This window comes from Hyla sarda, chromosome 4 (genome assembly GCF_029499605.1).
Source record: "Hyla sarda isolate aHylSar1 chromosome 4, aHylSar1.hap1, whole genome shotgun sequence".
In the NCBI taxonomy this organism is placed as follows: Eukaryota; Metazoa; Chordata; class Amphibia; order Anura; family Hylidae; genus Hyla; species Hyla sarda.
The window spans coordinates 75,792,090-75,819,330 of NC_079192.1; the positions used below are offsets into that span (position 1 = coordinate 75,792,090).

At 43.3% G+C, this 27,241-nt stretch overlaps 1 protein-coding gene across 5 annotated transcripts in view; it reads left to right on the forward strand.

Annotated features, from left to right (window-relative positions):
• Positions 1–27,241, forward strand: part of ARHGAP25 (Rho GTPase activating protein 25) — a 122,176-nt gene that overhangs the window by 25,983 nt on the left and 68,952 nt on the right. For 2 of the 5 annotated variants that reach the window (XM_056571406.1, XM_056571402.1), the window contains exon 1: positions 9,858–10,171. The exons of the other annotated variants lie outside the window; for them this stretch is intronic. In XM_056571406.1, the coding sequence (XP_056427381.1) occupies positions 10,111–10,171 (61 nt within the window). In that variant the 5' untranslated portion in view covers positions 9,858–10,110. Of the gene's footprint in view, positions 1–9,857; positions 10,172–27,241 lie in introns of those variants that run through there. 5 annotated transcript variants of the gene reach the window in all.

Consider the following 27,241-nt stretch of genomic DNA (forward strand, 5'->3'; position numbering starts at 1 on the left):
GAGAATCCACATCGGGTCCGTCGGGAAAAAATGTTGCATCGTGTCGCAGACTGGCGCATGATGTCTGCGACATGGCGCAGACAAAGATACGCCCAAAAGACCCGACAAAACAAGTCGGGTTTAGAATAGTAAATGAGGGCCATTATTGCACAGATTGGTTTAGTATGCTAATCCACATTGGACACTGTTGTTTTTTGGGGGATTATTTTTTTCCATTTTTTTTTAAGTATGTAAAAACTCAATGGCCCTGATTTACTATTGTAATCCTGACATGTTTTGTTGGGTTGTGTGCAAGAATTTGTGCCAGAATTGAAAAAAAAAAAAAACAGCCAAATCTCCATTTTACTGAGAAAACCAGAAAAGGTGTATGTCCGTCAGGGAAAGTGGGCTTAGTCGTAGAAAAGGGGTCGTGTCCCCGTCATTTTCACAAAAAAACTACATATTTACTAAGGTTTCCACAAAAAATGTGGTGGATTTGAGCTGAGGAAAACCAACAGATCAGAGCATGTATAAAAAAAAGCAAAATGTACGGAAAAGTGAAAATTATAGGGAAACCTTAGTAAATACCGTTGACATTTTTTTTGTAGGGAATTAAAACCCAGAAGGGAAGGGAAACTACACAACACTCTTAGTAAATCAGGGCCAATGTGTGTGTATGTTCCAGCATAACTTTCAAATGGCTGGAGATATTTTGAGGAAACTTGGTACACATGTTACCTCTATGTACTTATATCAACAACAAAAAAAATGGGATAGTTAAATTAACCCTCACCCACCCCCATTGGCGAGAGTTGTTTTTTTTTTGTCTAAAGTCTCATGCAAGTTTTTGGGTCTTCCGGTACCTTACTCCACTAGCTCTACTCTGCATCTCCATCTCCTAGTGGGTTTGTCGTTCCAGCTTGCAGGCTATGCCCCCAACTTGCCATGCCCCCGAAATTTTTTTCCGCTTTTTTGTTTCTGCTCAAGGCTGAAAACACCATTTTCACCCAATACACTCACATTACAGGTCCGTCAACCACATTCTCTTCATCACAGCTCAGCCCCACATTACTCCACAAGCTCCGCATCTTTGGGTAAATGTGTTGTTTTGACTGAAAAGATACCCCCCCCCACACACACACACAAAGCCACGCCCCCTTCTATCTCTACAATCTCTTTATTACAACTAAGGCCCGTCTGAGGACGGGATATGAGGTTCTGATATAAGGTCCAGATATAAGGACTGGATAAAAGGATGGAATATAAGGACGAGATACAAGGATGTTTTATGAGGTCATGATATGAGGATAAGATATGAGGTTGGGATTTGAGGATGTTATATGAGGGCATGATATGAAGACGACATATTAAAGGGGTAGTCCAGTGGTGAAAAACTTATCCCCTATCCTAAGGATAGGGGATAAGTTTGAGATCGCGGGGGGTCCGACCGCTGGGGCCCCCTGCGATCTCTCTGTACGGGGCCTCGGCTCTCCGCCGAGATAGCGGGTGTCGACCCCCGCACGAGGCGGCGGCCGACACGCCCCCTCAATACATCTCAATGGCAGAGCCGGAGATTGCCGAAGGCAGCGCTTCGGCTCTGCCATAGAGTTGTATTGAGGGGGCGTGTCGGCCGCCGCCTCGTGCGGAGGTCGACACGCCCTCTTCCCGCAGGCTGTCGGGGCTCCGTACAGGAGATCGCAGGGGGCCCCAGCGGTCGGACCACCCGCGATCTGCAACTTATCCCCTATCCTTAGGATAGGGGATAAGTTGCTCACCACTGAGTCACCACTGGACTACTCCTTTAACCACATAGGAACCCAGGGCGTACAGGTATGTCTTCGGTCCCTGGTACTTAAGGACCCAGGGCGTACCTGTACGCCCGTGGGAATTTCGGTCCCCGACGCACACCGGGCAGGGACAGGACCGGAGTGACTGCTGATATCGATCAGCAGGCACCCCACGCAAATGCCCAGGGGGGGTCATCAGACCCCCCACGTTGGCAATCGGCGCAAATCGCAAGTGAATTTACACTTTCGATTTGCACCGATTCCGGGTCAAACGGGTCTATGGTGACCCGGTGACCCAGAATAGAAGGGGGATCGCGGTTGTCCATGACACGCACGATCCCCCTGAAGGTATAGGAGTGAGGTGGCAAAGGTGCCACCCCTCTTAACCCTGCTATTGGTGGTCTAGACGCAACCACCAATAGCAGATCGGGAGCGGGGGGCTTTAATTTTGCTTTGCCCTGTCTGCCCGCCCACAATAGACGGGGCAGGACAGGGAAAAGACAATCGACCGTGGCTGCGGGCAACGATCGGCGGAAGAAGAGGATGGAGACGCAGCTCCCTGGATCCTACGGAAGCCGGTAAGTTGCTTAGCAACATCTGGAGGGCTACAGTCTGAGACCACTATAGTGGTCTCTAAACTGTAGCCCTCCAGATGTTGCAAAACTACAACTCCCAGCATGCCCAGAAAGCTGTTTAGGCATGCTGGGATTTGTAGTTTTGCAACAGCTGGAGGGCTGAAGTTTTTAGACCACTGCACAGTGATCTCTTTACTGTAGAACTCCAGATCTTGCAAAACTACAACTCCTAGCATGCCCACACAGCAGTTTGCTGCCTGGGCATGCTGGGATTTGTAGCTTTGCAACATCTGGAGGTCCACTGTTTGGAGATCACTGTGCCGTGGTCTCTAAACTATAGCTCTCCAGATGTTGCAAAACTGCAAATCCCAGCATGCCCAAACAGCAAACAGCTGTCTCAGCATGCTGGGAGTTGTAGTTGCGTACCTCCAGCTGTTGCATAACTACATCTCCCAACATGCCTAAACAGCTTTCTGGGCATGCTGGGTGTTGCCCTTCGGCGATCAGTACATGCTGGGAGTTGAAATTATGCAACAGCTGGAGGCACACTGATTGGAAAATACTTAGTTAGGTAACTGAACCAGTGTGCCTCCAGCTGTTGCAAAAGTACAACTCCCAGCATGCACGGTCTGTCAGTACATGCTAGGAGTTGTAGTTTTGAAACAGCTGGAGGTTTGCCCCTCCATGTGAATGTACAGGGTACATTCACACAGGCAGGTTTACAGTTAGTTTTCTGCTTCAAGTTTGGGCTGCGGCACAAATTTTTCGCCACAGCACAAACTCCTAGCGGTAAACTCACTGTAACCCGCCAGTGCGAATGTACCCTAAAAACACTACACTACACTAACACATAATAAAGGGTAAAACACTACATATACACCCCCTTACACTGTCCCCCTCAATAAAAATTTAAAACGTATCGTACGGCAGTGTTTCCAAAACGGAGCCTCCAGTTGTACAACAACTCCCAGCATTTCCGGACAGCCACTGACTGTCCAGGCATGCTGGGAGTTTAGCAACAGCTGGAGGCACCCTGTTTGGGAATCACTGGCGGAGAATGCTCCTATGTCCCCCCCTAGGCAATCCCTATGAAGTCCTCAAATGCGCATGGCGCTCTCTCATTTCGGAGCCCCGTCGTATTTCAAGTAAACAGTTTAGGGTCACATATGGGGTATTTCCGTACTCGGGAGAAATTGTACTACAAATTTGGGGGGCTTTTTCTCCTTTTTCCCCTTATGAAAAGGAAAAGTTGGGGTCTACACCAGTCTGTTAGTGTAATTTTTTTTTCTTTTTTACACTAACATGCTGGTGCTGCCCCATACTTTTTATTTTCACAAGCGGTAAAAGCAAAAAAAGACCTCCAAATTTGTAACACAATTTCTCCTGAGTACGGAAATACCCCATATGTGGGCGTAAAATGTTCTGCGGATGCACAACAAGGCTCAGGAGTGAGAGCCCACTATGTACATTTGAGGCCTAAATTGGTGATTTGCACAGGGGTGGCTGCTTTTACAGCGGTTCTGACATAAATGCAAATAAATACCCACATGTGACCCCATTTTGGAAACTACACCCCTCACGGAACGTAACAAGGGGTATAGTGAGTCTTAACTCCTCACAGGTGTTTGACAAATTTTCATTAAAGTTGGATGGGAAAATGAGAAAAAAAAATTTCACTAAAATGCTGGTGTTACCCTACATTTTTCATTTTCACAAGGGAAAATAGGAAAAAAGCCCCCCAAAATTTGTAACCCCAATTCTTCTGAGTATATAAATACCCTATATGTGGATGTAAAGTGCTCTGCGGGCAAACTACAATGCTCAGAAGAGAAGGAGCGCCATTGGGATTTTGAAGAGAAAATTTGTCCGGAATTGAACTCCACGTGTGTTTACAAAGCCCCCATAGCGCCAGAACAATTGACCCCCCCAACATGTCACCCCATTTTGGAAACTAAACCCCTCAAGTAATGTAATAAGCATGTATGACCCACAGGTGTCTGACAGATTTTTGGAACAGTGGTCCGTGAAAATTAAAAATTTTATTTTTCAATTGCACAGCTCACTGTACCAAAGATCTGTCAAACTCCAGTAGGGTGTAAATACTCACTGCACCACTTATTAAATTCGGTGAGGGGTGTAATTCCCAAAATGGGGTCACATGTGGGGGGGTCCACTGTTCTGGCACTACGGGGGGCTTTGTAAACGCACACTTCCATTCCAAATAAATTCTCTTCCAAAAAGCTCAATGGTGCTCCTTCTCATCTGAGCATTGTAGTTCGCCAGCAGAGCCCATGATGTCCACACATGGGGTATTTCCATACTCAGAAGAAATGGGGTTACAAATTTTGGTGGTCATATTCTCCTATTACCCCTTGTAAAAATTTAAAATTTGGGGGGAAGAACTGCATTTTAGTGAAAAAAAAGTTTTTCTTCATTTACACATCCAAATTTCACAAAAAGTTGTGAAAAGTTGTGAAATTCCAAAATGGTATGCCATGTGGGGGTTCTCTGCTATTCTGGCACCATAGGGGCTTACTAAATGTGACATGCCCCCAAAAACCATTTCAGCAAAATTCACTTTCCAAAATCCCATTGTCGCTCCTTCCCTTCTGAGCCCTCTACTGCACCCGCCGAACACTTTATATCCCCATATGAGGTATTTCCTTACTCGAGAGAAATTGGGTTACAAATTTTGGGGGGATTTTTCATCTAGTACCCCTTGTAAAAATTCAAAAACTGGGTCTACAAGAACATGTGAGTGTAAAAAATGAAGATTTTGAATTTTCTCCTTCACTTTGCTGCTATTCCTGTGAAACACCTAAAGGGTTAAAAAACTTTTTGAATGTCATTTTGAATACTTTGAGGGGTGCAGTTTTTATAATGGGATCATTTATGGGGTATTTTTTAATAGGAAGGCCTTTCAAATCCACTTAAAAACTGAAGTGGTCCCTGAAAAATTCCGATTTTGAAAATTCTGTGAAAAATTGGAAAATTGCTGCTGAACTTTGAAGACCTCTGATGTCTTCCAAAAGTAAAAACATGTCAACTTTCTGATGAAAATATAAAGTAGACATATTGTATATGTGAATCAAAATATAATTTATTTGGAATGTCTGTTTTCCTTACAAGCAGAGAGCTTCAAAGTTTGAAAAATGCTAAGTTTTTAAGTTTTTCATCAAAGTTTGGAATTTTTCTCAAAGAAATGATTCAAGTATCTGCGAAAATTTACCACTAACTTAAAGTAGAATATGTCACGGAAAAACAATCTCGGAATCACAATGAAAGGTAAAAGCATTTCAGAGTTATTAATGCTTAAAGTGACAGTGGTCAGATGTGCAAAAAATGGCCGGGTCCTTAAGGTATAAATGGGCTGGGTCCTTAAGGGGTTAAAGTTGAGATGTGAGGTCAGGATATGAGGACAGGATATGAAGATAAAATATAAGGTTGGGACATGAGGATAAGATATGAGGATGGAATATGAGGTCAGGATAAGAGTACAGGGCATAAGGTCGGGATATGAGGACAAGAGCCCCATTGTTGCTTTTCCTCTCCCACAAGGTTTCGATAGGTAGGAGAAGAATAATTTAGTAAGTAAATGTAAACAGATTCAATGTTTTTGCGAACGCCGGAATCCGGATTTCCGCAGCAGATGTTACTGCCACAGAAATTCTGATGTGTGAACTGAGCAGCAGAATCCCATTTAAATCGATGCTGCTGCTAATCTTACTACTAGGGTGACACACTGTAACCAACCCCATCCTCATGTAATCTCCTTACTACTGGGGTGAAACACTGTAACAAACCTCCTCCTCATGTAATTTCTTTACTACTGGGGTGACACACTGTAACAAACCTCCTTCTCATGTAATCTCCTTACTACTGGGGTGACACACTGTAACAATATTCCTCCATATGTAATCACCTTACTACTAGGGTGACACACTGTAACAACCCCCTCCTCCATATGTAATATCCTTACTACTGGAGTGACACACTGTAACAAACCTCCTCCTCATGTACTCTCCTTACTACTGGGGTGACACACTGTAACAATTTTCCTCCGTATGTAATTACCTTAATACTGGGGTGACACACTGTAAAAATACTCCTCCTTATGTAATCTCCTTACTACTGGGGGGACACACTGTAACAAGCCTCCTCCTCGTATAATATCCTTACTACTGGGGTGACACACTGTAACAAACCCCCTCTGTTTGTAATCTCCTTACTACTGGGGTGACACATTGTAACAAACCTCCTCCTCATGTAATCACCTTACTACTGGGGTGACACACTGTAACAATCTTCCTCCATATGGAATCACCTTACTACTAGGGTGACACACTGTAACAAACCTCCTGCTCATGTCATCTCCATACTACTGGGGTGACACACTGTAACAAACCTCCTCCTCATTTAATCACCTTACTACTGGGGTGACACATTGTAACAAACCTCCTCCTCATGTAATCTCCTTACTACTGTGGTGACACACTGTAACAAACCTCCTCCTCATGTAATCACCTTACTACTGGGGTGACACATTGTAACAATCTTCCTCCTCATATAATCTCATTACTACTGGGGTGACACACTGTAACAAACCCCCTCTGTTAGTAATCTCCTTACTACTCTGGTGACACACTGTAGCAAACCTCCTCCTTATGTAATCACCTTACTACTGGGGTGACACACTGTAACAATGTTCCTCCATATGTAATCACCTTACTACTAGGGTGACACACTGTAACAAACCCCCTCCTCATGTAATCACATTACTACTGGGGTGACACACTGTAACAAACCCCCTCCTCTGTATGCCATCTCCTTACTACTGGGGTGACACACTGTAACAATCGTCCTCCATATGTAATCTCCTTACTACTGGGGTGACACACTGTAACAATCCCCTCCTCCGTATGTAATCTCCTTACTACAGGGGAGACACACTGTAACAAAGCTCCTCCTCATGTAATCTCCTTACTACTGAGGTGACACACTGTACTAAACCTCCTCCTCATGTAATTTCCTTACTACTGGAGTGACACACTGTAACAAACCTCTTCCTCATGTAATCACCTTAGTACTGGGGTGACACACTGTAACAAACCTCCTCCTCATGTAATCTCCTTACTACTGTGGTGACACATTGTACTAAACCTCCTCCTCATGTAATTTCCTTACTACTGGAGTGACACACTGTAACAAACCTCCTCCTCATGTAATCACCTTACTACTGGGGTGACACATTGTAACAATCATCCTCCTCATATAATCTCCTTACTACTGGGGTGACACACTGTAACAAACCCCCTCTGTTAGTAATCTCCTTACTACTCTGGTGACACACTGTAGCAAACCTCCTCCTCATGTAATCACCTTCCTACTGGGGTGACACACTGTAACAATGTTCCTCCATATGTAATCACCTTACTACTAGGGTGACACACTGTAACAAACCTCCTCCTCATGTAATCACATTACTACTGGGGTGACACACTGTAACAAACCCCCTTCTCTGTATGCCATCTCCTTACTACTGGGGTGACACACTGTAACAATCGTCCTCCATATGTAATCTCCTTACTATTGGGGTGGCACACTTTAACAATCCCCTCCTCCGTATGTAATCTCCTTACTACAGGGGAGACACACTGTAACAAAGCTCCTCCTCATGTAATATCCTTACTACTGAGGTGACACACTGTAACAAACCTCCTCCTCATGTAATCTCCTTACTACTGTGGTGACACATTGTACTAAACCTCCTCCTCATGTAATTTCCTTACTACTGGAGTGACACACTGTAACAAACCTCCTCCCCATGTAATCACCTTACTACTGGGGTGACACACTGTAACAATGTTCCTCCTCATGTAATCACCTTACTACTAGGGTGACACACTGTAACAAACCTCCTCCTCATGTAATCTCCTTACTACTGGGGTGACACACTGTAACAAACCTCCTCCTCATGTAATCACATTACTACTGGGGTGACACACTGTAACAAACCCCCTTCTCTGTATGCCATCTCCTTACTACTGGGGTGACACACTGAAACAATCATCCTCCATATGTAATCTCCTTACTACTGGGGTGACACACTGTAACAACCCCCTCCTCCGTATGTAATCTCCTTACTACAGGGGTGACACACTGTAACAAAGCTCCTCCTCATGTAATCTTCTTACTACTGAGGTGACACACTGTAACAAACATCTTCCTCATGTAATCTCCTTACTACTGAGGTGACACACTTTAACAACCCCCTCCTCCGTATGTAATGTCCTTACTACTGGGGTGACACACTGTAACATCCCCCTCTTCTGTATGTAATATCCTTACTACTGTGGTGACACATTGTACTAAACCTCCTCCTCATGTAATTACCTTACTACTGGAGTGACACACTGTAACAAACCCCCTCCTCATGTAATCACCTTACTACTGGGGTGACACACTGTAACAAAGCTCCTCCTCATGTAATCTCCTTACTACTGAGGTGACACACTGTAACAAACCTCCTCCTCATGTAATCTCCTTACTACTGAGGTGACACACTTTAACAACCCTCTCCTCCGTATGTAATATCCTTACTACTGAGGTGACACACTGTAACATCCCCCTCCTCCGTATGTAATATCCTTACTACAGGAGTCACATTGTACTAAACCTCCTCCTCATGTAATTTCCTTACTACAGGAGTTACGCACTGTAACAAACCTCCTCCTCATGTAATCAACTTACTACTGGGGTGACACACTGTGACAATCTTCCTCCATATGTTATCACCTTACTACTAGGGTGACACACTGTAACAACCTCCTCCGTATGTAATCTCCTTACTACTGGGGTGACACACTGTAACAAAGCTCCTCCACATGTAATCTCCTTACTACTGGGGTGACACACTGTAACAAAGCTCCTCCACATGTAATCTCCTTACTACTGGGGTGACACACTGTAACAACCTTCTCCTTGTGAAGGCGCGAGCGATGTAAGGATGCTGGACAGACCTGACCTGCCTGTTTGCCTCGGAAGTGGCTCTGCACTCCTCCAGCAGGCTGAAGAATGCAGATGGTACCGGTGGGAGGAGGTATGATGCGGGTGCTTTGGATGAGCTGGCGCTTCGGATGCTGGCTACTATCTTTCTTAGAGTGTGCAGTGTGTCACCCCCATCAAGAGGGCGCTCTAGGCGGCTGCCTATTTTGCCTATAGGCAGAACCGGCCCTGCTTTTGGATGAGGACATTGCAGCATTGTCCATCAGCAGCTAGGGTGCAGTACAATATAATACATTGTACGGTGCTTCACTTCGTTGTTTGATGCCCCTAAAAAATCCTCAAACGACAACTACAGGGTCTCTGGTTTGGGGGATTATTTGCCCTGCTTTTCATGTCTGTCCTGTAACCTATCGGTAAACTATAGCTGCATTATTATTTTTTTTTTGAGAAGTGTTGTATAAAATGCCCACAACTTCCTCAACCTCCGGAGTGTGCGCCGACAGACTGGAAAGCCTGGTTTTCTATTATTCTTCTCTGAAACAATAATGCAAAAAGAGATCATTTCTATGAGAATCTGGCCTCCTACCCGTGAACACCCAGGAAACAACCTTCTGTGAATTCACAGGGTTTATTACCTGCTAAGTGGCGCAGCGGAAAGAGGAAGACAGTTCGGTTACGTATAACACATGGGTGGTGGGGACGGGTCCTGAGAAACAGGCGTCTGGACGTATATACAGCAGGGGCGCCCTCCATGATTCCTCGCCATGTCGCTGAAACTACCGAAGAGCTGGGAATTCTCCATCAAATCAGATTTGGGACGAATGGGTAAAGGAAAACGTATTATTTTAACCTATGCTTGTCTGCGTATCATTATTATGTGCTGTATGTGTATATACACAGTTGTTGCAGAGATAAATTAGTTGTTACGTTGTTACCTATATGTTGTCCATAGGGTTCGTAAAGGGGATATCCCAATTTGTCAGAGTAGCGAAGTGTTTCCCAACCAGTGTGCCTCCAGCTGTTGCAAAACTACAACTCCCAGCATGCCCGGACAGCCAAAGGCTGTCCGGGCATGCTGGGAGTTGTAGTTTTGCAACAGCTGGAGGCACACTGGTTGGGAAACACTGGAGGAGAGAGTCAATTTAAAGGGGTATTCCAGGAAAAAACTTGTTATTTTATTTTTTTATATCAACCGGCTCCAGAAAGTTAAACAGATTTGTAAATTACTTCTATTAAAAAAATATTCATCCTTTCAATAATTATCAGCTGCTGAAGTTGAGTTGTTGTCTTCTGTCTGGCAACAGTGCTCTCTGCTGACATCTCTGCTTGTCTCGGGAACTGCACAGAGTAGAAGAGGTTTGCTATGGGGATTTGCGTCTAAACTGGCCGGTTTCCGAGACTTGTGTCATCAGAGAGCACTTAGACAGAAAACAACAACTCAACTTCAGCAGCTCATAAGTACTGAAAGGATTAAGATTTTTTAATAGAAGTAATTTACAAATCTGTTTAACTTTCTGGAGCCAGTATATATATATATATATATATATATATATATATTTATATATATAAAAAGTTTCTTTCCCTGGATAACCCCTTTAAAGGCATCTCTGACTCTGGTGGACACCTGGCATCTGTATTTTACGCTAGGGCAATAATCGAATGCCCTGATCCTAAGTGATGATCGGATGGTCTCCCTGGTGGACGCTTTTAAGTCAAGAGGGTCAGTTGAATTGGACATCTTTAACTCTTTTGGGAAATAAGTTTTGGTGCATTGGTGAGTTAACAGTGTAACAACATTAAATACACTGATGTCGCATGCTTATGATAAAATTCCCATAGTGCCCCCCCTAAGGAAGTGGCATTGTCACATGGAAAGCCTCGGCACTACTGATACCAGGTTGCACCTTGGGCAAAAAAGCGAGCAGAGGTGGCCCAGCAATAAAATAGTGCAATGCTTGGAACCCACTAAACAGACTTTGATGGCAAATCATGGCTATATGGCATCAATGTCATTTTTGAGATAACCCTGTAAGTAAGGCTAAGTTTCCACTTTTTTTTTGTGCGCAGTTTTTGGAATACAGCCTCTGTAGTTTTTGAGCCAAAGCCAGAAATGTATTCAAAAGGGATAGGACATATAAAGGAAGGACTTACACTTCTCCTCCCTTATGGATCCACTTCTGACTTTGGCTCAAAAACTGCAGTGACAGTATTCCAAAAACTGCCAGAAAAAAAGACAAGTGGAAACTTAGCCTTAAAGGAGTACTCTGGTGCAGAGTATTCCTGCTCCGTCCTGCCCGGACTGCAAAAAAAAAAAAAAAATGAAAATAAACCATCACTCACCTCCCTGGGTTCCGGCGGAGCGCCACTACAGCTGATCGGTCCTCCGGTCCATCCTCTTCATACTTCCTTCATACTTCAAGCTTCACATTTCGCTCAGCCTATCGCCGGCCGCCGCGATGTTCTGCCTCGGCCGGCGATAGGCTGAGCGCTATGTGATGCATCGTTACACCCGGAAGTATGAAGAGGATGGACCGGAGGACCAATCAGCTGTAGTGGTGCTCCGCGGTAACCCAGGAAGGTGAGTGATGGTTTATTTTCATTTTTTTGCAGCCCGGGCAGGACGGAGCAGGAATACTCTGCACCAGAGTACTCCTTTAATGCTATATCCACATGATGGAATTTCTATGCTTCCGCTCAGATTCCTTTCTGCCAAGCTGGCAGTGGAAAGGTCATCTACCTAAAACCTAAGGCTATCATGAAAAATATTTTGGATGAAATATGTTCTTTACAGATTCATGGAGCATTTTGTGGTGCATCTTTTTCACATGAACATTTTAGAATGTCTGAAAATGGCAAGCAAAGACCAGATCTGCATAAAGGACTAATAATATGCATTGAAAAAAATGCAAAAAACTAAAAAAAAAAAAAACACTCTAAAACTAAGGGCGAAAAGGTAAAAAAAAAAACGTATTTTCGAGTCTCAAAATGTGAACATAGCCTCAGATGACATGGCAGAGCATAACATTTTGTGTATATATATATATATATATATATATATATATATATATATATATATATATTCTTTTGGCCTCTGTTGTTAGTTGTTTGTGAGAAGACTGTGAAACATGATTATAGAGCATTTTTCAATGAGAACCATAATGGGGATGAGCATGTGCGGGATGCTCCTACAAAGCCCAAACTTATGATTGAATCATTCTTTTAAAGGGGAACTCAGATACATTACATTTTATCCTCTAACCACAGGATAGGGTATAAGTGTCTGATTGCAAGGGTCCAAGCTCTTGGAAACCCTCCGATCTCCTGCCCAATGCCCCCTTGTTCTGAAGCTTAATTTTCAGAAGACGGTGCTCCTCTTGCTCGAAGCAGCCGAGGCCGACATGCCTCTTTTATGCATCTATATGGGAGAGGCGGAGTTACAGTGCTCGTGTATCTCCAGCTCTCCCATACAGATGCAAAGAGGGCGCGTATCGAACACCGCTTTGTGTGGTGGTCACTCCAAGCATGAGGAGAGCTGGGGCGCTGGGCAGGAGATCACTGGGGGATCCCAGTGGTTGGACCCCAAATGATCAGACACTTATGTAATGTACCAAGATGTAATGTACCAGAGTTGCCCTTTAAGCCTTTTGTATGACATCATGCATAATGCTGATCATGTCATGGTATTGGGATGATAAGAAAGCTGGTGTGACTCCAGGTAGAAAACATTAAACAGAATTGAATATTTTAGCAAATAAAGAAGCACATTTTCATTCCCTAGTGAACCTTTTTCAACCCTGCAGACCCAGAGTTAAATATCTTGTTGCAGATCAGCAGATTACTAAGCAGATGCCTGAAGAGGGTCATCATATGTCGTCTAGTGATGCCGATTGTCCAACGGCGCTGCATATGTTGTCAACTGATAAATGAGGGTGTTATTGTGATTTGGAGCACCACTTTCCATTGAGCTTTTGCTAAGGCCTCTTTCACATTACCATTAGGCTCTATGTGGAGCTCTGTCGGCAATACCTTTGATTTTAACGGAGACAAAATAGTGCACTATTTTTTGTCTACGCTAAACTCCAGTAAACTACTGGATCTCTGACAGATTACATTTAAGTCAATGGGATTCTTCTTCAAGTTTCACTTTCGCTTCAGACGCAGAGGTCAACTTTGATCGCCGTGTCTGAAGGGTTAATACATGGCATCACCGCAATCGGTGATGTCCTGTATTAGGCGCGGGTCCCGGCCGTTGATGGCCGCAGGGACCGCCACAATAGGACAGGGTTTTAATGTGTATTTCCCGTATAAGACGCACCAACTTTCCCCCCCCCAGTTTTCGGGGAGAAAAAGTGCGTCTTATACAGCGAAAAATACGGTAGGTCATTTCCCAAAAGTATTTGTGTATTTTCTACAACTCAGAAGCATGGTGTGCAGTCCTTTTATATACACATATATATTCTGGGGAATAACCCAAGTGTAGACCTTAGTTGACTATGTTGGGGCCATTAAAGTCAAAAGGGCCTGTGCTCGATTGGCATTTCATTTTGACAGGTTGCAGTGATATATGTGCAGTGTAATGTAGAATCATAATGTGAACCCAGCCCAATATGGGAGTAAGTGGCTGACATTCTCTAACATGGGGTACATTGTAGGTTTTCTTTTGGAGAATACCACCCCCCCCCCATGTATACCTATGACAGAAGCATGAGATATGTACAAAGCCTAAGGCTGGGTTCACACCACGTTTTGTTAAATACGGTTCCCGTATACGGCTGGGAGGAGGGGGGGCAGGGCTTAATCGCGGCGCCCGCACTCGGCTGTATTCGGGAACCGTATTTGATGCATGTCTATGAGCCGACCGGAGTGAACCGCAGCCTCCGGTCGGCTTCGTTTTTCGGCTGTATGCAGTTTCCCGACCGCAGGCAAAAACGTGGTCGACTGTGTTTTTGCCTACGGTCGGGAAACCACATACGGCCGAAAACGAAGCCGACCGGAGGCTGGGGTTCACTCCGGTCGGCTCATAGACATACATTAAATATGGTTCCCGAATACGGCTGAGTGCGGGCGCCGCGATTAAGCCCCGCCCCCCCACCTCCCAGCCGTATACGGGAACCGTATTTAACAAAACGTGGTGTGAACCCAGCCTAAGACTGAACTAATAGTATCTGCATATATTTAGAGAAATGGTCTCAAACTGCGGCCCTACAGATGTTGCAAAACTTCAATTCCCAGCATGCCCGGACAGCCATCGGCTGTCCGGGCATGCTGGGAGTTGAAGTTTTGCAACATCTGGAGGGCCACAGTTTGAGCCCACTGATTTAGAGGCTGCTAGGTTTCCAGTATCACATAATATTACCATAGTAGTACCCTGCCTTAGAGATGTCATGTTTAGCAGCAGCCGCTTTGCACACCGCATGTTCCTTTATGAGTTTGTACATTAACCTCAGACAGAACAGGATGTGGATTGGTAATGCGATCTGCTGTGCATGCTGGAAGTTGAAGTTTTGCAACATCTGTAGGGCCACAGTTTGAGACCACTCAATGAAATGAATTCCTCTTGCCATAATGATACCAGCTGAGAGAGGCAAACGGATTTGAAATAAGGCTTCAAAAAGTCATGTTAGGATTAGAAACTATTCGCTTACTATGGGTTGAAAAACTGTGGGGCGAAAACACCATTGCACGAAATAAAGCAACATAGCTTCCTGGGTGGTTGGTGTCCTAGATTTAATTACATCTACAATCGGCACCAGACATCTGGTTAGAAGAACTTGAATCATAAAGTCATTCTCAAGATATTTCAGAAATGAAACCCAATGAGTACACTTGTAGGTATAAATGGGCGCAAGAAAGGCAAAAAAGTACAGTATGTACCCCTATTATTGCAGTGCTTTGAGTTTAATATTAGACAGGGAGAACTGAGAACACCCGGAGGACAGGTTTGCAGTCTCACATTCTAGAGGAAAGAAGGTTTCACCATTATCTAAGACAGAGATTCTTTACTGTAAGAGCAGTGAGACTATGGAACTTTCTATCACATGATGTTGTGATGTCTGACTCAATTAAAGGGGTACTCCGGTGGAAAACTATATATTTTTTTAATCAACTGAAAAAGTTATACAGATTTGTAAATGACTTCTATTAAAAAAATCTTAATCCTTCCAGTACTTATCAGCTGCTGTATGCTCCAGAGGAAGTTCTTTTCTTTTTGAATTTCCTTTCTTCCTGACCACAGTGCTCTCTGCTGACATGTCAGAAACTGTCCAGAGCAGGAGCAAATTGCCATAGCAAACCTCTCCTGCTCTGGACAGTTCCTAACATGGAAAGAGGTGTCAGCAGAGAGCACTGTGGTCAGACAGAAAAGAACTATACAACTTCCTGTGGAGCATAAAGTAGCTGATAAGTACTGGAAGGATTCAGATTTTTTTTATAGAAATAATTTACAAATATTTATAACTTTCTGTCACCAGTTGATAAAATTTTTTTTTTTTTTAATTGGTTTTCCACCGGAGTACCCCTTTAACAAGTTCTAGGGGGCCTGGATGTTTATCTGGAAAAATGTAGTATTACAAATAATGGATACTAGATTTATGGGGATAGAACATTGATCCAGGAATTTTTTCTGATCGCCATATTGGGGTTGGGAAGTAATTCTTCTGGCCTGAGGCAAATGGCATCAGTCTCATGGAGGGGTTTTGCCTTCCTCTGGATCAACACAGTAGGGTTTTAGGTTTAACTCAATGGACTCTTGTTGTTTTTTCAACCTTACCAACTATGTTACTATGTTAGGATTTATTTAGGAAACCAAAAATGTCAAAAAGTAACTACTCCTTACTGGTTAGGTCAACATCGCTCATTACTAAATATAGATTCATTTATACTTCAAGAAAAATTCCACACAAATAGGAAGCTGGAGGTACTGTATATCTATAAACCATTTAGCAAGAGGAAGTTGCAGTCGGCTGCTTGGGTCTCCTGTCGTGTTACCTTTGGCCATTGGAATAAGTGACGGAGTTCATGCAGAACTGATTCTGATTTGCTGCCCTGTTCTTTGAGGTCATGGGGGAGGGGGTCCCACTTTTTTTTATTTTCTATATACCCTAATAATCCATATTAGAGGGGCTTAGATCACTACATGCAATATGCTTTAAGTTTTTTTCTTACTTCTTAATTCCTCATTTGATGTAAAGCGTACCTGTATTTTCAGAAGAACTTTAAAAACCTGCATGGCTTTTTTAGATTAACTTAAGGGGAACTTAGTGCTCCTACGGCTGTTTTTGAGCCCCTGTGGGTTCCTTTCATGGTGCTCAGCTATCTTTTATTCTCTCAATTTCATGGTGTAGGGCCAAAGTTGGTCTTTTTGCCAGAAAGGAAAGAAATATATCACAAAAGTAGACCCGGTCTAAGCAGTAAACTGCTGATAATGAATAAACAGCAACACAAAGGATCATAGGAAGGGGTGGGTTACGGCAGGAGCGCTTGGAGAGGAGGGGAGACTACTATACTGGATCCCCCCACAGCCATCACAAAATTATCCTGGGCATCTGAGTGAGTGGTCCCTTGTTGGACCGATCCATCATTTATTTGGCAACCGATTTATTGTTTGCCATATCCGATTAAGCCTGTTGTTCCTTTACTTGTTGTCCCCTGATGAACCCCTTGCAGTGTTTGTTTACCTATACATTTAGGGGGGAAACGCATCGGAACTTGATGCATATCGAGGTGTCTATAACTTACTGAATTTTAGGACAATACTAGATAATTTATCACAGGCTGTTTTCCAATTTGCATAGGGGCAGTAATCGGTTAGCCCCTGATATAGCCTCTGGTTTTGGGGCTTTTCTGGTCTTTTTGGCGCAATATTTGGGTGTTGTTTATGACACATTTATGTTGTTTGAGGACATTCATTTTACTACATATCTAATAAATGTTAAAGGGGTATTCCAGGAATTTTTTTTATTTGACTATGCTACAGGGTCTGTAAAGTGAGTGTAGTTCATAATATAGTGTCTGTACCTGTGTGTGACGGTTTTCTCACAATTCTTACGTGATTTTCACTCCAATATTTATTTTTAACATCACACAAAATTACTTTTGTCTCAGATTTTTCCCAGGTAGCACCGGGCCGAGACCTGACTCACTAGTCAGCTGGTGACAGGGAGCCTGTCTGCTTCAATGGGTGGAGCAACCGCTTGGTGGAAAGAGATCAATCTGCAACTAATGCAGCAGCTGTAGGCACCCTGATTGAAAACCACAGGTCTTTTGAATGGATGCAGCTCATTTATGTTTCAATGGGTGGGGTGGCTGATGTGTGGGAGAGAGGGAGGAAATGGAATTGTGGGATTTGTAGTCAAAAAAAGAAAAGTCAAACAGGAAATACCAGTTCACAAAAAGCTAGCCACAGTGTTATGGTACTCTCACAACACAGCCATTTAGCCCCAAGACAAGCGCAGATCCTTCCTAAGCATGTCCATTACTGTCTGCCAGGTACGTACTAAAATCACCTTATGGTGGAGAACCCCTTTAAGTTTTAAATGAGCGCATAATTCAATTTCCTGTGAACTTAGTCCTAATAGCTCATTTTTATATTCTGGTACCCAATTTTTTCTGTGATAATTGATTTACAAATATGTTACAAATTATATGGCTTTAAAATGGAGAGAAGTTGTTTGAAACAACAGTGACTGTGTAAATGTGACAAAAATACATAAAATATATACATGCATACGTAGTAACATAGTTCATAAGGTTGAAAAAAGACCAGAGTCCATCAAGTTCAACCTATAACCCTAATAAGTCCCTATTGAGTTGAGTTGATCCAGAGGAAGGCAAAAAACCCTCATACTAGAGGTAAAAATTCCTTCCCGACTCCAAATATGGCAGTCAGAATAAATCCCTGGATCAACCTTCTGTTCCTATAAATCTAGTATACATAACCAGTAATGTTATTACTCTCCAAAAATGCATCCAGCTCCTTTTTGAACTCTATTACAGAGTTCCCCATGACCACCTCCTCCGGGAGAGAATTCCACAGTCTCACTGCTCTTACAGTAAAGAACCCCAATCTGTGCTGGTGTAGAAACCTTCTTTCCTCTAGACGTAGAGGATGCCCCCTTGTTATAGATACAGTCCTGGATCTAAATAGATCATGGGAGAGATCTCTGTACGGCCCCCTGGTATATTTATACATAGTTATAAGGTCGCCCCTAAGCCTTCTGTTTTCTAAACTAAATAACCCTAATTCTGATAATCTTTCTAGGTACTGTAGTCCTCCCATTCCCCGTATTACTCTGGTTGTCCGTCTTTGAACCCTCTCCAGCTCCACTATATCTTTCTTGAACACTGGTGCCCAGTACTGTACACAGTATTCTATGTGTGGTCTGACTGGTGATTTGTACAGCGGTAGAATTATTTCCTTGTCGTGGGCATAGGACAGGACCCAAGACGGACCCCTGTGGTACCCCACTAGTAACAGTCACCCAATCAGAATAAGTACCATTAATAACCACCCACTGTTTCCTATCATTGAGCCAGTAACTTACCCACTTACCCACATTCTCCTCCAGCCCAAACCTTCTCATTTTATGCACCAACCTTTTATGTGGAACCGTATCAAATGCTTTGGAAAAATCCAGATATACGACATCCAGCGATTGCCCCTGGTCCAGTCTGAAGCTCACCTCCTCATAAAAGCTGATCAGGTTAGTTTGACAGGACCGATCCCTCATAAAGCCATGCTGATACAGGGTCATACATTTATTTTTAGCAAGATATTCCAAAATAGCATCTCTTAGAAAACTGTCAAACAATTTACATACAACAGAGGTTAAACTAACAGGTCTATAATTCCTGGGGTCAACTTTTGACCCCTTCTTAAATAGTGGCACCACATTTGCCATGCACCAGTCCTGGGGAACAGTCCCTGTCCCTATAGAGTCCCTGGATATTAAAAATAGGGGTCTGTCTATTACATTACTTAATTCCTTTAGAACACAGGGGTGAATGCCATCTGGACCTGGTGATTTGTCTATTTTGATTTTTTGTAGACGGCACTGTACTTCTTCCTGGGTTAGACAGGTGACCTGTACTGGGGAGTTTACCTTATCTCGCTGTATTTCACCGGGCATTTCATTTTCCTCAGTGAATACAGTGGAGAAGAATTTGTTTAATATATTTGCTTTTTCCTGATCCCCGTTAATATTTTCTTCCTGTATACAGTAAATATCATATCAAGGTAAATAGCAACTCTTTCCACCAATTGTATATTTTTTATTGAATCAATTAATATTACTTGCATATTTTCTGTCCTAGACCACCACCGTTAAGGCTATGTTCACATTACCATTGAGCTGCACCTAAGGGACCTCCGTCGCATGTCTGATCTTTTTCTCTACTCAACTCCCCTAAAAAAACAAACACCCGAACGACGACATGCAATTAATGCGATCTGTCGGGACCTGCCAATGTCTGTTGTCTAAAGGGTCTGTTTGTCTTCTTTGTTTGGTGAATGGGTCAGAGCACAACGGTAATGGGAATGTAGCCTAACCCAGAATATTAGGTGTTAACAAACCATCCAACCTAGACCTCCAGGGATATTAGATAGTAACCGATCAATAGAATAAACCCTTGTCACTATAGACCACCAACGATATTATACTGTATATAATAAATAAAATTACTACACCATGTAGTACTTGTAAAAAAAATGTCAAAGTAAATACACGCAGACATTTTGTCATTTTCCTCATGGGCCCCATTGTATGAAGAAGCCCTCCTTGTATACTGTATATTATTTTCTCTGGCCTATTTACCATAGCATTACCTCTGCACTACTTCTACTGTAGCATCAATAGTGGTTGATGTCTAGAATTCTACCAGTTTTGAGATATTTCAGAGGTTTTTATGATGTGATAAATGCTGCAGTGATTTACTGGTAGTGTAATTTAAGCTCAAATGACACAATATGGACACTTTTATATTGTTTATATATGAGAGGGGAGATATACTGATCATACGCTGTGTTCACTTCCTCTTCTTACAACTCTTTATGACAGTGAGATCATTTTTTACTGTCGTACAGATCTTCTTTTTAGCACAGCTCACTGTGGTTTCTGCATCCAATTCCCCACAATTATAATAGAGGTGAACATGAACACAGATTTTAGTCAGGGCATCTGCACATGGAGAGGGCACATGCAGGCATAATCCAAGCTTGTGTACATGGCTTTCTCTGAGGCGCGGGCAGAGTGGGAGGGGATGGGAGAAGGGGTCGGCCCTAAAACTCCCGTTGACTTGATTGATGTGCATTCAGCACTTCACCCTAATATAAAGAAAGGAATAACAGCTGGATCTATTTTGGCTTTGGCTTAAAACCTTAATGTAATACTGCCCCAAATGTGCTACAAAAATCTGTGTGTGAAACTACCCTTAATTCCACTTCACACTACAGAATATTCCACAGCTTCCTCCAGAATGGGTACTTAAAGGGGTGCGACACACCTAGACATCTTATGTCTGATTGCGGGGGTCCCGGAGCTGGGACCCCCTGCAATCTCTGTGCAGCACACAGCATTATCTGGCTGTCATACTCCCTCCCATAGACATGAATATAGGGGGCGTGGTGTGATGTCTCAAGGCGGCGTGACGTGATGTCTCCTGCTGCGGGAACCCAGCGGTCTAAACATATTGTTTAGAATGCTGAGTGCTGCACGGAGATCGCAGGGGGTCCCCAGTGGCGGGACCCCCACGATCAGACATCTTACCCCCTATCCTTTTGATAGGGGATAAAATGTCTAGGGGCGGAGTATTACTTTTATGTCTGTGGCAATCCACTGCAGAAGTATGCACAGTCCCATTGGCAATAGAGCAGTGTCAGGACTTCTGCCGGTCAAACATACAAAACTTCCATAGTGTGAACTGAACAGTAGGATCCCAATTCTGTGCAGAAATTCTGTAGTGTAAATGAGCCCGAAGGCTGCCATCACATTTTTTGTTAAACTACCACTGCAATTTTTGAGCCAAAAACAGAAGTGGCTACAAATGTGGCAGGACAGATCAACTCTCTCATGCTCCATGGAAAGCTTAATGCCATTGTGTAGGATACTATTTTGAACCTTACTGTTTGTATTATTCTGTATTGGATACCGATGTTTGGGGTATGTAATTCATTTATCTTGTATATTGAGATGCCAATAAAGCCTAATTGTTTGTACCATAAACATGTGGCAGTAATTGGAGCATACAGGCCTTTATACAGAATAGATAGGGTCCAACAGCAAATTTCAGAAAGGGCCACATCCCGCGGTGAGCAATTCCATTATTGGGCCCAAATTTAAAGCTGGAATAGTAATAGTATTGTTCATCTGTATGGAGAAGCTCCATTTTCTGACATGAAGAAATGTTGTAGTTAAGATGGCATGCAACCACCGGGGGAGATAACGGCATGTGGATTTACAAGCTAGTACTGCACACATTTGAAGCTATATAAATCCACATGTATTGGGCACCCTCTAATGGTGACTATAGGTAGCTATGAGAGCATGACTGTGTGGTGAGGGTGTTGGAGAGGCAGATATTGTTAACCCTTAGGGCAGATGGTATTATGCCTTAGTGTTCGTGACGCCAGAGTGAGCTTATCCTCTGCACCACCCGAGGTATGACTGCTGGTTCCTGGGCCAGTCACGGGGCAAATAATCACTCCAATGCAAGGTTACGGAACAACTGCACTTTACTGAGGCAGACAGATGTTAAAGTCCTTACAGCTCAGTTTAGGCTCAAGGAGGTGACCAGTGTACTTCAGGAGGCTTGTTGGCTCGCTGGGACTTGTAGTGGACTTGGACTCAATTATGCAACCCACGCTAACTTTAGACTTGACAGACTTGACTATGCTGACTAGACTTCTCCCCTGTATTTGCACTTACCAGGCTTTGACTTTCACCTGCAGGGGGTTCCACGGATAGACCACCAGACACTTTCAGGTCTTCACTTGACTGTACCTCAGCTGAATCTGGAACTGCTCTAGGCTAGCTCCTCCCTGCTATATAAGGGAGCAATTTAGAGGGGTCCCATAGGTCAACAACAAGTCACCTGGTCACTTACACCTTCCTTGGTTACATAGGGCTTAACAATAGGATTTAAAAGGGTACTCCCGTGGAAAACATTTTTTTTTTTTTAAATCAACTGGTGCAAGAAAGTTAAACGGATTTGTAAATCACTTCTATTAAAAAATCTTAATCCTTCCAGTACTTTTAAGGGGCTATATACTACGGAGGAAATGCTTTACTTTTTAGATTTCTCTGATGTCATGGCCACAGTGCTCTCTGCTGACCTCTGCTGTCCATTTTAGGAACTGTCCAGAGCAGGAGAAAATCCCCATAGCAAACATATGCTGCTCTGGACAGTTCCTAAAATGGACAGCAGAGGTCAGCAGAGAGCACTGTGGTCATGACATCAGAGAAATCCAAAAAGTAAAGCATTTCCTCTGTAGTATATAGATGTTACTCTCAGAAGAGTCTGAGGAAAGCTAACTAATTAAAGATGGCCACACCTTTAAATAGTGGGGGCTGGACTAAAGTCCATTGGTCAAGCTGTAGGTCATAGGTTAAGCTGGTGCTCTCTGGGAGTACAGGTTACAACAAATCATGTAACTGCATAACATAACATGTGACAGGCTTACTCACAGGTCCTTGAGACCTCCACAGGTCCTTGAGACTGTCTAGACATAGGGATCCTGTCTAAGCATTAAAGGTACCTACACACATTTATTAAACCAACAGCGAGACAACAGCGGGAGACCTTGCAGGGGAGCCCCCAGGTCACTGAGAGACTCGACCTGACAGGACCTACAGGTAGTATAGGACCATGTACCTGTACTGGGACATTACACTATAACAACTAATCAGATTTCAGCAATCATTTTTCTGCAGAGCTTGAACTTGACTTTTGCAGCTCTTTGCAGCACTTTTCTTTTGCACCAGTTTTGATAAATTAATGCCATTGGGCCAAACTGGATTAACAAGCAAACAAGCACAGATATTATTATTATGTTCACATCAGCATTGTGGAGCTCCATTGCAACAGCTGATAAGGGCTTGGAGAGAGGTTGTGTCACCGGACACCAATGTAACCTGACAGGTCCTGTTCACTTTGAATGGGGTCCGTAAAGGTTCCATTAGATGTCTATTATTTTTCATGATATTTGCAGAGAGAAGCTTGACCTGCAGCAGTCCGAAGTCCTGTCATTATAACGGTATCAGCGTACAGAGCTCCAGATGCTGATGTGCACATAGCCTTAGCTGCATATTATGTAAGGAATCTTTACCTGGGACTGAAGAGGAAATATAAGGAAAATGTCTCCCCCTGCTGTCTAAAATAATTATTGTAAATTAAAACTTCAAAAGTTTTGAAGTCAAATATTGCAATACTGTCATAAAAAACTGTGTGCATACCACAGAGGTAGACTGGCTTCTAAAGAAAGTAGAGACCAATTGTGGTTAATCCCATCCTTTTTGCTATTAGTTAGAAAGAACATATGTAGTACTTCCTTTAACCCCTTAAGGACACAGGACGTAAATGTACGTCCTGGTGCCGTGGTACTTAACGCACCAGGGCGTACATTTACGTCCTGTGCATAACCGCGGGCATCAGAGCCAGGGACCCGCCGGCAATGGCCGACGCCCGCGATCTCACGGGCGTCCGCCATTAACCCCTCAGGTGCCGGGATCAATACAGATCCCGGCATCTGCGGCAGTGCGTGATTTAAATGAACGATCAGATCGCCCGCAGCGCTGCTGCGGGGATCCGTTCATTCAGAACGCCGCACGGAGGTCCCCTCACCTTCCTGCTTCCGGCTCCCGGCGTCTTCTGCTCTGGTCTGTGTTCGAGCAGACCAGAATAGAAGATAGCCGATAACACTGATCTGTTCTATGTCCTATACATAGAACAGATCAGTATTAGTAATCATGGTATTGCTATGAATAGTCCCCTATTCAAGTGTAAAAAAAAATTTAAAAAAATGTAAAAGTAAAAAAAAGTGAAAAATCCCCTCCCCCAATAAAAAAGTAAAACGTCCGTTTTTTCCTATTTTACCCCCAAAAAGCGTAAAAAATAAATTTTATAGACATATTTGGTATCGCCGCGTGCGTAAATGTCTGAAACATTAAAATAAAATGTTAATGATCCCGTACGGTGAACGGCGTGAACGTAAAAAAAAAAAAAAAAAGTCCAAAATTGCTACTTTTTTAATACATTTTATAAAAAAAAAAAATTATAAAAAATTTATTAAAAGTTTTTTATATGCAAATGTGGTATCAAAAAAAGTACAGATCATGGCGCAAAAAATGAGCCCTCACACCGCCGCTTATACGGAAAAATAAAAAAGTTATAGGTCAAGCGCAACAATAATATAAAAGTATGTAATAATGGGTATCATTTTAATCGTATTGACCCTCAGAATAAAGAACACATGTCATTTTTACCGTAAATTGTACGGCGTGAAAACGAAACCTTCCAAAATTAGCAAAATTGCGTTTTTCTTTTTAATTTCCCCACAAAAATAGTGTTTTTTGGTTGCGCCATACATTTTATGATATAATGAGTTATGTCATTACAAAGGACAACTGGTCGCGCAAAAAACAAGCCCTCATACTAGTCTGTGGATGAAAATATAAAAGAGTTATGATTTTTAGAAGGCGAGGAGGAAAAAATGAAAACGTAAAAATTAAATTGTCCTTAAGGCCAAAATGGGCTGAGTCCTTAAGGGGTTAAAGTGAACCTGTCATTAACAAAAACTTTTATATACGGTAATCCAGAAAATACAATATATGTATATTAATCATTCACATTGGTAAAAAATTTGCATATTTTTGTCCCTGCAGCTATTGCCTGTGTGTCTCTGTAAAGAGACCAAATACAGGAAGTGTGGGTGGACAAGCAGGTCTCTGTACACTGAGGACAAGCCGGGCTCTATACACTGAGGACAAGCAGGGCTCTGTGCACTGAGGACAAGCAGGGCTCTATACACTGAGGACAAGCACGGCTCTGTACACTGAGGACAAGCAGGGCTCTGTACACTAAGGACAAGCAGGACTCTGTACACTGAGGACCAGCACGGCTCTGTACACTGAGGACAAGCAGGACTCTGTACACTGAGAACAAGCAGGGTTCTGTACACTGAGGACAAGCACGGCTCTGTGCACTCAGCACAAGCAGGGTTCTGTGAGGGAGCACAAGCAGGGCTCTGTATATTGAGGACAAGCGGGGCTCTGTGCACTGAGGACAGGCAGGTCTCTGTACACTGAGGACAAGCAGGGCTCTGTACACTGAGAAAAAGCATGGCTCTGTACACTGAGGACAAGCAGGGCTCTGTACACTGAGGACAAGCAGGGCTCTGTACACTGAGGACAAGCAGGGCTCTGTGCACTGGGGACAAGCAGGGCTCTGTACACTGGGGGCAAGCAGGGTTCTGTACACTAAGGACAAGCAGGGCTCTGTACAGTGAGGACAAGCAGGGCTCTGCACACTTAGGACAAGCAGGGCTCTGTACACTGAGGACAAGCAGGGCTCTGTACACTGAGGACAAGCAGGGCTCTGTACACTGAGGACAAGCCGGGCTGTACACTGGGGGAAAGCAGGGTTCTGTACACTGAGGACAAGCAGGGCTCTGCACACTGAGGACAAGCAGGGCTCTGTATAGTGATGACATGCAGGGCTCTGTGTGTGGTAGCCCTTGCGGGGTGTATGGTAGTTGGGGAGTTGTTTCGGTAGATGAGGGGTTAATGTTAACCCTATAGTTCGTGACGCCAGGCTGAGGGCCAGTATGCTGAGGTAATTCTCCGGCCTATCGCCGCCCTTCCCAGTAACGATAGGTGCATGCATAAAATGACTGAAGGTTCACAAGGTACTTGAACTTGGATAACTTTACTTAAAGGGGTATTCCAGGCAAAAACATTTTTTCATATATATCAACTGGCTCCAGAAAGTTAAACAGATTTGTAAATTACTTCTGTTAAAAAATCTTAATCCTTTCAGTACTTATGAGCTTCTGAAGTTAAGGTTGTTCTTTTCTGTCTAAGTCCTCTCTGATGACACCTGTCTCGGGAAACGCCCAGTTTAGAAGCAAATCCCCATAGCAAACCTCTTCTAAACTGGGCTTTTCCCGAGACAGGTGTCATCAGAGAGCACTTAGACAGAAAAGAACAACCTTAACTTCAGAAGCTCATAAGTACTGAAAGGATTAAGATTTTTTAATAGAAGTAATTTACAAATCTGTTTAACTTTCTGGAGCCAGTTGATATATATAAAAAAGTTTTTGCTTCGAATACCCCTTTAAATGCTTGCGGTACATCCAATGAACAGTAACAGTCTCTATCTATTGCAATGACTGACAGTTGTTGCAGACCTTGACTTCTCATAAAAGTCTCTGAATTAGGGAATATTGCGAAGATCCGTCTGGATTTAGGGGATAGATAAGGTCCGGTGATCTTGCAGAGTGTTTAGGGATTGACACACTCACAATTTAGCAGATATCAGCCGTCGCCGCAAGGCTCAGGCCTAAACTCACTGATGACAGCAGCGCAGATCCTTCTCCATCAACAGTCCACGAGGAAAGAGTGAGCAATGGCCGCCGCTCCCTTATATGGGCAGGGCCACTTTTACTGGTCCGATCAACTGTCACTCACCGTTACAAGGAGTGATGGGAGATAAATGTCACAGGGGCCTCCAAAGGTCCTTAAGCATAAAACCATAGATTTCACCCGGTCACGTGACCCGCAGGTCCTGTTCCGCTATGCATAGGTAATGAACTGTTTATATACACTTGTACAATCCTATATATATACAAATCCTGAAGAATTATTAGATAATAAATACCTAAATGAGAGGTGACTAGGGGCGGGC